The sequence below is a fragment of the Salmo salar genome, chromosome 10, assembly GCF_965601325.2.
Source record: "Salmo salar chromosome 10, fSalSal1, whole genome shotgun sequence".
Taxonomy (NCBI): Eukaryota; Metazoa; Chordata; class Actinopteri; order Salmoniformes; family Salmonidae; genus Salmo; species Salmo salar.
Genome location: NC_138300.1, coordinates 53,360,001 through 53,373,215, shown reverse-complemented (window position 1 = coordinate 53,373,215; position 13,215 = coordinate 53,360,001). Strand labels below are relative to the sequence as shown.

Genomic DNA, 13,215 nt, shown 5'->3' with positions numbered 1-13,215 from the left:
GTTCCTGCAGTCACAGAGATCCCATTCAAGATAACGCTGCATCTGTCGGCTCAGTCGGAAATCGCCTTTAAAAGCCACAATGCCTATAACCTGTGATCCTATTGAATCCTGGGGTGGGGACACCGATGGTTTCTAGCCTACGCAGCAGGTTAGGAGAATTAGGTTAAGGTTAGTCAAAATTGCTGTAGTTGTCGCAACTCAAACAGGCAAGTTTTAGGTCCGTAGCTTCTCTCTGTCTAGTGTGTGTAAACACAGGTTCGCTGCTGGCTGTTTAAGGCCCATGGAGGTGATACTGATGGCTTTTCACAATTTATGGCTCCTAGGTTGCCATCAGTATCACCTCCATGGGCCTTAAACAGCCAGCAGTGAACCTGTGTTTACATACACACTTCATCCATAACAAACTACTCTATTAGATCAGAAGAGTTGCTCCACATTCCCAAAGTAGTGTTCCAGTTTATATAGTAGATACATTTAACAAAATAAAAAAACTTTGTAAAAAGATGTCTTTATTTTTGAAAGTATACAGTTTGGGAGACAATTCCATTTGTAAACGTGTGTCACGCTGGTCATAATGACTGTTGGAACTATGGCTAACTGAAAAATGCTTCACAGAAGACTTCTAAATAAACGAGAAATAGAAAGCCCTGGCAGATGTCTGCTTGGAACCCAAATTCAACCCAGATCAAATTCACCGAACTAAAAACTGTTCCGTCCCTCGGAAGGTCTCTGCAGCTGAGCTAATTTCCCATATCCACCTCGAGCAGGGTCATAATCTTGTCTATATTCATCTCTGACCTGGAAAAAGGCAAAGAAACAGCAAATAACATGTTAACTCAGGCTCATAACACTAGTTTCCCCATAGCCCTCCCCAAAGAAACAGCATAGGACATGTTTTTATGGCCTTGAGACAACTTTCCCATAGCCCCCCCGGGCTGGGTCATAATCTTGTCTGTATTCGTCTCTGACCTGAGGAGAAAAAGAGACTGACTTGTTTGTTTTGCCACAGACCCTGTTAAGTATTTGGGTCTATTAGGGGGTGACATAGTTCACATAGGACTGTGAGCTTTGTCTCCTCATGATAGATCCTATCAAGTTCCAGAACCGTAAGACAACATGTTTGTCCTGTTGATAATACAGTAATGTTATGTAACTTTAAAAGTTCTCATCCAAACAATAACCAGTTAACAGTACCACTTTAATGAAAACTACAATTTTGTGAAAACTATCAATTCCAATATAAACAACCAGAGACAGCTAACTAATATACAACTGTTGTTGTCTCTGAGGTAGTAAACATTCATTTCTCCTGTGTAAATTTACCTGACCACCGGACTTGCCACGGCCATACTGCCTGCCCTCTTTAAAACCAGCGTCCCAGTCAGTTCTGATGATGCGGTCATCCAGACGTGTCCCGTTGACAAACCTCATAGCATTTTCAGCATCTGTACGCGTGTAGTATCTGGTACAGGGGTTAAGGTGCAGGTTTCCAGGAACACAGATTAAGCCTACTATTGGATTTACGATTGTCAATCTCCACTGACTGTGCTTTAGTGTAGGACTACATCGGCTGATGTAAAAAGGGCTTATCAATACATTTGAATGATTAGGACTAGGCTTAATCGGAGTCCTTTTTAGTGTAGGACTAGTTTTAATCTGGGTCCAGAATTAAAAATGTTGAACCAAAACACAACATCCACAAGTTTTTTTTTTTTAAAGGATACTCGACGAAGCAGAAGCCACACGCCGTCTTCTTCACCTTATCTAGGCCGATGATTATTCTTTTCACATCCCCACTCTTGGAGAAGAGCTCGTACACTTGTTCCTCTGTGGTGTAAAAGGACAGGTTACCCACATAGAGTGTGTTAGCCTGTTTCAGCAGTTTCTCTTGCTCATATCGATTTCCCTGGAGGATGGAGAGGGGAACATCTTTAGAAGAGTCTAGTAACTGCACAGCCTGGAGGCCAATTACACTAACTAACGTTAGCTGTTAGTATTATTCACCAGTAATTCACACGGATTTTTATTTATTTCACCTTTATTTACTGATATGGGTAAACGTTTGCAGTATAATATACGTTTTAAATAAGATCCCATCTCATGTAACCATACCAAACATATACTAATTTCAATGTCTTGGATTTACATATATTATGTTATGTCTTGACTCTGAGAACAGTCTGATTAGAGTTCAGTTTGATTTGCTCTTTGAACTGTAACTAATTACAGGTTGCTCTCTTTGAAAACACTTTTTGACCCATTCCTTGGAGGGAAACATCCTGAAATACAATATTCATGTTTTGAAAGCCACAGGTAAGTGATTAACAACGTATGTCTGAAAGAAAAGACAGCACGTTGCAAGCTACCGGTAGCTTGCTAGCGCAACAGATAGCTAAGGTTAGCTAGCAAAACTATTCTACTGGTTGGTTTCCGATTGATTTAAAACATTCCTTACCTTAAAATGTTGGTCTCTGTATTGGCTTACATCAACGTAGGAGTCGCTGAATAGCGCATTCAATTTAATAGACATTGTGTCGCTCCAAAGATGAACGGAGAAATGTGTTCCTTACATCAACGTCTCGTCAACAACACAAAAAGTACTTCCGGTTCACGGAATTTAGAAATATTCAAAATAAAAGTTCCCCACATAATAGTAAAAAAAGTGTAATTATTCTTTATTTATTCATATATGAAAAATTATTCTCTAAACGTTAACAATGATTCATATTTGTTCATATTTAACTGACATTTGCATTAAACAAGTTCCAAGGTAAAATAAATGTCCTCAATGCAGTACACTACATTAAATACATATTGTCTTACAGAGAGAAAACTATTCTAGGTGCCAAAGTAAAAGTAGGGTTATAGTTACTCACTAGGATCTGTAGAATCTATATATGATGTTATTTCATGGGGAACTGAGGTCTGTATACCCAGAAACACTTTCTACTCAACCCATTACATTGGCCACAATGCAATACACTGTATTTGAAACCCCAAATACATTTTGGCCTATATATAAAAAGTATAGTACCTGTGTTGTGAAACATGGGTCTGAAATGTAATCAAATGTGTCAGTTAATTCATGGTCCAACACAGGGGTTCCCAACCAGGGGTACTAGGACCCCTTGGCCTATCCTTAGGCTGTACTTGAGAAGACCAATGAGACCATAGGCCTACTGGTAAAATGCATATATGAGGGGGTACTTCAGGGGTACTCCAGGCAGAGCAAAATTGGCACAGTGACTGAAAAATGTTGGGAACCACTGGTCTAACACACTACGATACATTCATTAATTTCAATCACCAATTTCATTAAATGTGTCAGTAATAAATTCATGGTCTGACACTATGATACAATTCAGTCAATTCAATAACTTATAGAATAAATCCATTAAATGAGTTATGGGCACCGAAATGGAAAATCTATATCGATATTAGTTGCATTTCTTTCAATTCAATATTGATATCAAATCGGTTTGTAGAAAATACAATGCAACTGTATGAATGTTCATGTTTCTGTGAAGTCCAGACAACTGTTGGCAAATTGTCCATTGGGTCAGGTGTGTTCTGGTGGCATAAACCTACCAAATCAGTTTTAATCAATGGGAAGACCCATCAGCAGGCAATTAAGTATGTGAAGCAGCCTGTTTTAGTTTTACTGTTGTTTTTTTAATGGGGCAGTGCAGTTAATGTGATTTTCCAGGGGTTTTTTGTAACAATATTTCCATTCTATTGCTAGCTTTCCATCCGATTGGCAACAGATTTTCATGCGAATATTCTAAAATATGCATAAATAAAATGTTCAAATGTTCTTGTTGTGGATAGAAGTCTGTGCGTGATGAACATACGGCACATAAAAATTACTTTTGTGGTAAAATTCCCATGTACCAAATAAAAATGAAAAGGTAAATGGGTTTCCATCGCATTTTCAAATCTACTGATGATTTTGTCACAAAACAATGTGGCGTTTTATAGCGAATGTCCCCACTCTGGTATAGGCAGGTGCGCTCTACCCAACAGCTCGCAGATACAGTATGGGTATAGCTTACATGATGAGATTATTATGGACAAAAGAGTGAGGTTACTTTAATTTATCGAACGGCAGCCAATCATCGATGATCATGTCACCAGAATAAGACCCTCGATATTTATTGGAAAGAAGCGTCAAGCTCATCACCTTGCACTTTCAATACCCTGTGAAGTTCATTATAGTTTATTTCATCTGTAGTCTAATAAACTACATGCTTTATGGAGTTGTAGTGGGAGGACCACACAGCCTGTCATTGCGTGACTCCAGGTTTCAATATGATGGTTATTATATCAATATTTGCACATAAAAGCGTGTCCACTGCTATTTCGTGCATAATACATCGATAGTGGTCTTAAGAAGCAGATTTGTAATTGTTTCTATAAATTCGTTCTTGTATTTACTTATTAGCACAATAAAAAATGGACATTGATTAAAATGTAATATCTTTTGAATTAGTTATCCACATTGCAATGTTTTACAAGGCAGGCTTTTATTTTGAAGGATTCTTTATTACCATACAAATTGACGTCATCTTTTATGCTGCTGGCAGAATAGTGTGTCTGATGTAACCTCGCGTCTCAAAAGTAGCGGTCATCTGAATGAACAACCAAGTATGTGAGAAAATCTTCGATATTTATCTTAACTTTACCAGTGACTCCTTACAGCATGTTATAATAAAAAAGAGTATTGATGTTTTCTCATGAACTAACGTATTTTTCGGAAGGCAGCTAACTACCACGAGTAGCTAGCTCAGCTGGCTAGCTGGTTAGCTAACTCTGGGCAGTGACATAACATCAACTGTCTGTCGTTTGTTTTACAGGTAACAAGATAATTTATTTACTGTTCGAGATGGCCATCATTCGTATGTTGTTCTCTTTCCTGAACAATCCACGAGTCATTGAGAAACTAGCGGAGTCTCGTCCTATCAGACGTGCGGCACAGATCGCAGCTTTTGCGATCATCAAAGCGCAGATCGCAGGGAGGGGCGCAACAGCGACAGTTCTGAAGTCAGACACACTACGCCAGCTTCGGCAAGAGGCAAACGACCGGATTCCCCGAGACGTTGGTGACATCGGGACCCGGTTCAGAAGAGTGAGGGAGACTTTTGTCAAGGAGGTGAAAGATGGCTTCAGAGACGCTCAGGGACAAATAAAGAAATAAAGAAATGAATGTGAAATAAAATTCCTGTGATAGAACTCCCACAGCGTATGTCTGCTTGACAGACAAACAATCATGTGAACTGTTGATAACGTGACCGACAACATGACCCGTCCCACAACTGTCTAGGTCGACCACTCTTTCATCACTGAGCCAATCTTTTAATATATTGAAGGGAACACTAAGCAACTGGTAAACCAGCTACCATGTCTCAAAACATACTCAAGATGAATTTCCCATCAGGGAGATGTCAGCATGTAATGAATCAGGGGTGCAACTTTCACTGGTGGGGGGGCATGTCCCCCCTCACATTCTGAAATGGCATTTTTGTCCCTCCCCCCAGTTTTATATTTGGAATGTGATACAAAACAAGGCAACAGGTCTGGGTTTGTGATGGATTAGCCTACTGTAACAGGTCTGGGTTTGTGATGGATTAGCCTACTGTAACAGGTCTGGGATGGATTAGCCTACTGTAACAGGTCTGGGATGGATTAGCCTACTGTAACAGGTCTGGGTTTGTGATGGATTAGCCTACTGTAACAGGTCTGGGATGGATTAGCCTACTGTAACAGGTCTGGGTTTGTAATGGATTAGCCTACTGTAACAGGTCTGGGTTTGTGGTGGATTAGTCTACATTTACATTTTAGTGATTTAGGAGACGCTCTTTTCCAGAGCGACTTACAGTAGTGAATGCATACATTTCATACCATGCATTTTCTTTTTTTTGTACTGGCCCCCCGTGGGAATCGAACCCACAACCCTGGCGTTGCAAACACCATGCTCTACCAACTGAGCCACAGGGAAGACTACTGTAACAGGTCTGGGTTTGTAATGGATTAGCCTACTGTAACACAAATGGGTTTGTGATGGGTTAGCCTACTGTAACACGTCTGCATGCCGGAGACAGAGATTCGTTGCAATCTACACAGTAGTCTTTATTCAGGAGTTTGTATTTGTAGATATGGAATTGTCTACCTGATTTGACTTGCAGAACACCACCATATAGTATGTTTGCTGTAATGCAGCCCCACGTCAGTTCCCGTGACATATTATGACTTGAGGTGTCTGAAGGTTTGGATTGTCCTCACCTATTGGTCAAATCTTAGTGTGTTTTTAAATGAAATGTGATGTATTTGACCAATAAAAGATAATTCAGATGAAAAATGACTAGACAACACATCAGGTTTAGGCCTCTATTCAATCAATCCGTATTGTGTAAAATTCTGCACTAAATGTTGGCTTTCAGGGTAAACTGCATGTCGGGCTCAATCGGAAATTACCTTTACATTTCTATCGCAAAATCTGTAACGCTTCAGTGATATGGATTGAATAGAGCACTTAGTGACCGACACCAGCATGTGTTTTACACCTGAGGAGGAAGCTGACTGACAAGTTAGGCAGTATGCTTTATCTTTGAAATAAGTGTCTTAACAACACTGGTATTGTGGGTAGCAGACAGTTAGGGCTAGGCTACGCTATGGTAGCTACTAGCTAGTACAAAAGTAATTGGAAAAAAGTATTTGCCTTTTTGTGAGTCTGCTATGGCTAAGAGTAGCATTGTGTTGATTACTGTGTGTAGACGAACCTCAACTCACCTTGCATGTTTAAAGTTCACTGTTTCACTTCGTCAGGTTGGCCCATAAAGAGGCTATAATAACTATCCTTAGTTCTGAACCTTGAGTGATCAGAGCCATAAGTCCCTGAACCTCACAAACTCTTCCAAGAACTTCCATTCAAACTGCAGTTACAGCAAAGAACGTAAGGACTTCAGTCCATAATTGTGTGCGAGTATATTTCATTGTAACTTTAAACAATCAACGTGGAGATGGTCACGTCCACCAAGAATGTATTGCACAGTCCTTGACTCTAGATGGGCTGACTGACACAATGTCCAGGTTCTCATTCACAACCAAACTGACTACGATAGACCACCAGCTTCCATATGACTGACACAATGTCCAGGTTCTCATTCACAACCTACTACGACAGTAAAATGATTCACGATGGACCACCAGCTTCCATATGCAGATTTTTAATAAGAACAGCATAGAATTCTTAAAGAAGCAGTTTGTAGCAATACTTACGCAGACGCACTGGCCTGGCAACTAAATATTAGTTACATGTTTATCATTTCATCGAAGAAATTGCTACGACTTTGAAGGCAAGCGTTTGTTTCTGACAGAAATGAGTCAGTACTCTGTACATATACACTGATATGGCACCTGAGCATCATATAAACTTATCTCTCATTGAAATAAACATAAAAATCAAGCTGATATTCTGGACAGGAACACACAATTGCACGAGAGCAGCAAAAATAAAAGGAATACTATGCGCTGTCACAGTAGCAATGCAGGAATCAAGAAGCACTTGATCAGAGTTGGGTAGAGTTCCATTCCTTATAATCACTATTGTTATAGATGATGGATTTTAGCTCATGTGTACAACATTGAAATGTAATATAAGAATTTAAACCTGACTCTGTAATTTTCAAAATTCCACATTACTTTAAACTCAAAGTACACCTAAGTTTCAAAAGCAAAAACAAGGATGGCTTGTTCAATGTTCTCTCCAAAAAAGAATGAATGTTCTGACCGATACAAGTGCATATCAGGTGCAAGCAGGTTCCAATCCATAATATTTATCAGTAGGCTATAATTCACATCATTCTTATCGTAGAATTTGATTACCAGCCAAACAAATGGAAACTTCTAGGCCTCTATTCACGCTGTAACGCTGAAATTCCCGCGATACGAATTGAATCGAGCCCCTAAATATAGATAGTGAACAAGTTGTTTTGGCTTAAATGTTTGTCTTTCCAGAATTTGGGGAGAACATATGAATAACCCCCCCCCCCCTTGACTCTTTTCAAAACATTTCCCAACACACATCCTGTAGTTCAAGCAGTGCATATTCACTGATATGGCATTAGCTTATACAGTAAAGGCAGAATGTGCAAAACACGCCATATTCCCAGATATGGCTTGTGCCCATAAGTAGTACTCACAATAGTCAGTGTAAGCAACACACACCTTGCGGACAGACAAACACTGCATAGTAAAGTATGTAACGAGTAAAAACATATACACTGATATGGCAGTTACCGTCAGTAAGCATAATAGCAATCCTTCGTCATCTCTGGTTGGGAATGACTTCATCCTCTATAGCTCAACCAAAGAAAACAAGATCTTTTCCCCATTGAGAGACTGACTCAATAAGCACTTTGACTCACTGACTCAATAAGCACTTTGACTCACTGACTCAATAAGCACTTTGACTCACTGACTCAATAAGCACTTTGACTCACTGACTCAATAAGCACTTTGAATCACTGACTCAATAAGCACTTTGACTCACTGACTCAATAAGCACTTTGACTCACTGACTCAATAAGCACTTTGACTCACTGACTCAATAAGCACCTTGAATCACTGACTCAATAAGCACTTTGACTCACTGACTCAACAAGCACTTTGACTCACTGACTCAATAGGCACTTTGAATCACTGACTCAATAAGCACTTTGACTCACTGACTCAATAAGCACTTTGACTCACTGACTCAATAAGCACTTTGACTCACTGACTCAATAAGCACTTTGACTCACTGACTCAACAACAGTGACCATAATTTAGACCCAAGTCAAATAGTATTTTCAACATGTTATCCTTCCTCACAAATCCTAGCATCAACATATACAGCAGTATATAGTACAATCACAAGCTATGAATCTAAAGTACAATCATAAGCTATGAATCAGTTACAGGAAGGGATGCGGACATCGTCTTCTAAAGATTCCAACATGACAGGAAATGCTGCTGTGGTTCGCTGGGTGGTAATGTGTAGTGTTATTGCTGGTGCTTTGGCAGAAGAGGAGAGATTCCCTACAGAGGGAGTAGGTTACTGGGGTTGGTGTAAGGAATGGGGCTGGAATATTTGTGGTCGGACAAAAACAGAGGTTTTGTGTTGCTACTGGGAATTTGGTTAGGGTTTTGGACAGGGGTTCAGGCTGGGAATGTGGCTAGGGTTTTAGACAGGGGTTCAGGTTGGGATAGGGGTTAGGGTTGGATTAGGGTTAGGGCTGGAACATGGACAGGGGTTAGGGTTGGATTAGGGTTAGGACTGGAACATGAACAGGCTTAGGGTTGGATTAGGGTTAGGGCTGGAACATGGACAGGGGTTGGATTAGGGTTAGGGTTGGATTAGGGTTAGGGCTGGAACATGGCCTAGAATTGGGGCTGAAACATGGACAGGAGGCTGGGTTGGGGCTGGAACATGGACAGGGGGCTGGGTTGGGGCTGGACCATTGACAGGGGGGCTGGGTTGGGGCTGGAACATGGACAGGGGGCTGGAACATGGACAGGAAGTTGGGTTGGGGCTGGAACATTGACAGGGGGGCTGGGTTGGGGCTGGGACTTGGACAGGGGGCTGGGTTGGGGCTGGGACTTGGACAGGAAGCTGGGTTGGGGCTGGAACTTGGACAGGGGGGCTGGGTTGGGGCTGGGACTTGGACAGGGGGCTGGGTTGGGGCTGGGACTTGGACAGGGGGCTGGGACTTGGACAGGGGGCTGGAACTTGGACAGGGGGCTGGGTTGGGTTAGGACATTTCTTCTTACACCCAGAGGAAGATGGAGCTCATCAGAGCCACCAGGAGCAGGGAAGACAGTGCTGCAGGCCAAACAAACATACTTCAGTACACCAGCACATAGGAAAGCTACTGTTCCTAAAGCATTACCGTCAGTAAAATGAGATCAAAGTGTGTGTGTGAGTTTGTGTACTGTACCTTTAGCAGAGGAGTTGCACTCCATGTTGGTAAGTGAGTCCATGTAGCCCTGTCCCAGCCACTTGTCATAGGTCTTCCTCTCGGCCACTCCGATCATGCTGACAGTGGAGTCTTTGAAGATGAGGTCAGAGCCCTGGTACTTAGAAGAGTCAAACATCTTGAATGCTGAACCTGTGTCACTACTATAGTACTCCTGGAGGGAGATGAAGAGGACACAAGTGTATCAGCTACCACTTGGTTTTATCAACCTGTTTTAAGGTGTGTGTAGAAGGGCTATTTATTTATATTATGTTATGCCACATGCATACAATCAATCAATCAATCAACCAATCAATAAATCAACCAATCCCTCACTCACTCACTCACTCACTCACTCACTCACTCACTCACTCACTCACTCACTCACTCACTCACTCACTCACTCAACAAATCAATCAACCAATCACCCAATCAATCACTCACTCAATCAACAAATCAATCACTCAACCAATCAACAACTCAATCACTCAACCAATCAACAACTCAATCACTCAACCAATCAACAACTCAATCACTCAACCAATCAACAACTCAATCACTCAACCAATCAACTCAATCACTCAATAAAACAACCAATCAATCAACCAATCACACAATAATTCAACTAATCACTCAATCAACCAATCAATCACTCAACGAACCAATGGCCCGGTCAGTCGTACCTGTGCTTTGTCCAGCAGGCCATAGAGGGCATAGATGTTGGTGTCGGGCCGTACCATAACGGCGTGGGAGGGGACGCGGGCCAGGTTACAGTGGGCGTACTGGGTGACCTCTGCCCTGGAGCCATGGGGACACAGCAGCTGGAAATCCTTAGACTGCAGGTCAATGGCCCACGGCTCACCTGAATTACCTAGAGGACAGAGAGATATACACACAGAGATACATGGAGATAGATAACTTACCACAGAGATACATGGAGACAGATAACTTACCACAGAGATACATGGAGATAGATAACTTACCACAGAGATACATGGAGACAGATAACTTACCACAGAGATACATGGAGATAGATAACTTACCACAGAGATACATAGATAACTCTCCTAATTCACAAACACTGATATGAAGTTATGGAGTCAAAGATGGAGTCAAGAGTAACGTGTCAGCAAGTTGTTAATGACTGGAAAACATTTCCACATCCTCTCAACAGGTTTATGATTCTGGTAGTGGGGTTATGGGTTTATGGTTCCGGTAGTGGGGTTATGGTGCAATGATAACAATGGTTGGATTCCCGACCGGAGATGGTATGCAACACACACACACACACACCACACACACACACACACACACACACACACACACACACACACACACACACACACACACACACACACACACACACACACACACACACACACACACACACACTTACCATCAGTGTTTTGGAAGACAGTGGTGTGCTTGATGAAGGCCACCTCTCCACTTCCCTTGGCCAAACACCTGATAGAAATAGAGTTAAATAGTAATGGGTTCTTTATGTTGGCACTAACTCAGTCACGGTTCGTTGGACAAAGACTATGGAGAAAATGAATGGCGTTTTTTTTTGGCAGGGATTTTTGAATAAAGGCAGAAAATAAGGTCTGTGGTAAAAACACAGGCTGAGGAGATCTGACACGGTTTGTTCTATGAGATTATCTTTATCAGCTAACGGCAATATTTTGTTGTTGAATTTATGTAATTAACAAAAATCCCATAAAGTGTAATCATTCATAAAGGTCATGTTAACTGACTGCTATTATCTTATAGAACAGAACTCCTAAGCCTGTTTTAACCTCAGACCTTGTTTTCTGCATTTATTCGAAAACCCTATTCTTTCCCCATAGGAATGTCTGAACAAACCAGAGGTAAATCATTTCCCGGGTTTTACGACTACAAGCTGGCGAGCTCTATTAACAAACATTGTATGAAGGTCAATATTGGCCCTGGTCCCGTGTGGCTCAGTTGGTAGACTGCAACACTTGTGTTCCATTCCCACGGGGGGGAGGGGGGGGGGGGGGTGATGTCTGCTAAATGAGTAAAATGTTAAATGTATATGTCAATGATGCTATCTCTGTCTAGAATGTACCCTACTTTCTACAATTACAACAAACCAGGGCCGATATACATAGTTTGACTATAACATTGTAAATGGTTTTATAAGTACAATGGAATTGTCTTGGCACTTTATAAAACTATGTCTAAGGGCTCTATTCAATCGCGGAAGTCAGACTGGACCGAGTCAGCTTCACAGACTAACCGAGTCAGCTTCACAGACTGAACCGAGTCAGCTTCACAGACTGAACCCGAGTCAGCTTCACAGACTGAACCGAGTCAGCTTCACAGACTGAACCGAGTCAGATTCACAGACTGAACCCGAGTCAGCTTCACAGACTGAACCGAGTCTGCTTCACAGACTAACCGAGTCAGCTTCACAGACTGAACCGAGTCAGCTTCACAGACTGAACCCGAGTCAGCTTCACAGACTGAACCGAGTCAGCTTCACAGACTAACCGAGTCAGCTTCACAGACTGAACCGAGTCAGCTTCACAGACTGAACCCGAGTCAGCTTCACAGACTGAACCGAGTCAGCTTCACAGACTGAACCGAGTCAGATTCACAGACTGAACCCGAGTCAGCTTCACAGACTGAACCGAGTCTGCTTCACAGACTGAACCGAGTCAGATTCACAGACTGAACCCGAGTCAGCTTCACAGACTGAACCGAGTCAGCTTCACAGACTGAACCCGAGTCAGCTTCACAGACTGAACCCGAGTCAGCTTCACAGACTGAACTGAGTCAGCTTCACAGACTGAACCGAGTCAGCTTCACAGACTGAACCGAGTCAGCTTCACAGACTGAACCGAGTCAGCTTCACAGACTGAACCCGAGTCAGCTTCACAGACTGAACCTGAGTCAGCTTCACAGACTGAACCGAGTCAGCTTCACAGACTGAACCCGAGTCAGCTTCACAGACTGAACCGAGTCAGCTTCACAGACTGAACCCGAGTCAGCTTCACAGACTGAACCGAGTCAGCTTCACAGACTGAACCCGAGTCAGCTTCACAGACTGAACAGAGCCCTCAATCTGTCTGTAAATGGATCAGGAAGTTGTGAGATGTACTGTACCTGAACGCTCCATTGTATCCGTCATACAGGTCCTTGCCTTTCTCACACTTGTTCTGCCCTTTGCTGTCCCCCACACACAGGTCACACAGGTTGC

The 13,215-nt window shown here is 42.1% G+C and overlaps 2 protein-coding genes and 1 long non-coding RNA gene across 5 annotated transcripts in view; 1 reads left to right on the top strand and 2 right to left on the bottom strand.

The window, feature by feature from the left end:
• Positions 1-492: 492 nt before the first annotated feature.
• Positions 493-2,625, bottom strand: ncbp2 (nuclear cap binding protein subunit 2). 3 transcript variants are annotated; one of them, XM_014123562.3, is made up of 4 exons: positions 2,456-2,625; positions 1,725-1,906; positions 1,324-1,462; positions 493-969 (listed from the first exon to the last, which is right to left on the bottom strand). In XM_014123562.3, exons 1-4 carry the CDS (start codon positions 2,528-2,530, stop codon positions 898-900), a joined length of 468 nt encoding a protein of 155 aa, XP_013979037.1. In that variant the 5' UTR covers positions 2,531-2,625; the 3' UTR covers positions 493-897.
• Positions 2,626-4,549: 1,924 nt separating this feature from the next.
• Positions 4,550-6,368, top strand: LOC106560585 (uncharacterized). Its single transcript, XR_001318617.2, has 2 exons — positions 4,550-4,644; positions 4,854-6,368. It is a non-coding gene; the product is annotated as an uncharacterized LOC106560585 (long non-coding RNA).
• An 839-nt stretch (positions 6,369-7,207) lies between these two features.
• meltf (melanotransferrin) overlaps positions 7,208-13,215 on the bottom strand; it is a 13,148-nt gene continuing 7,140 nt past the window's right edge. The window contains exons 12-16 of the mRNA XM_014123614.3: positions 13,122-13,215; positions 11,389-11,456; positions 10,676-10,863; positions 9,975-10,167; positions 7,208-9,859 (exon numbers count right to left, since the gene is read on the bottom strand). The exon at positions 13,122-13,215 is cut by the window's right edge and continues 60 nt beyond it. Coding sequence (XP_013979089.1) covers positions 9,804-9,859; positions 9,975-10,167; positions 10,676-10,863; positions 11,389-11,456; positions 13,122-13,215 — 599 coding nt within the window. The 3' untranslated portion in view covers positions 7,208-9,803. The remainder of the gene's footprint in view (positions 9,860-9,974; positions 10,168-10,675; positions 10,864-11,388; positions 11,457-13,121) is intronic.

Excerpts from the sequence above, each read along its gene's own strand:
- ncbp2 (XM_014123561.3), bottom strand. The coding sequence starts at position 2,530 with ATGTCTATTAAATTGAATGCGCTATTCAGCGACTCCTACGTTGATGTA. Across the intron at positions 1,907-2,455 it reads ACAGAGACCAACATTTTAAG|GGAAATCGATATGAGCAAGA; the intron begins GTAAGGAATGTT and ends TCCATCCTCCAG. Across the intron at positions 799-1,323 it reads GTGGCAAGTCCGGTGGTCAG|GTCAGAGATGAATATAGACA; the intron begins GTAAATTTACAC and ends GCCTTTTTCCAG.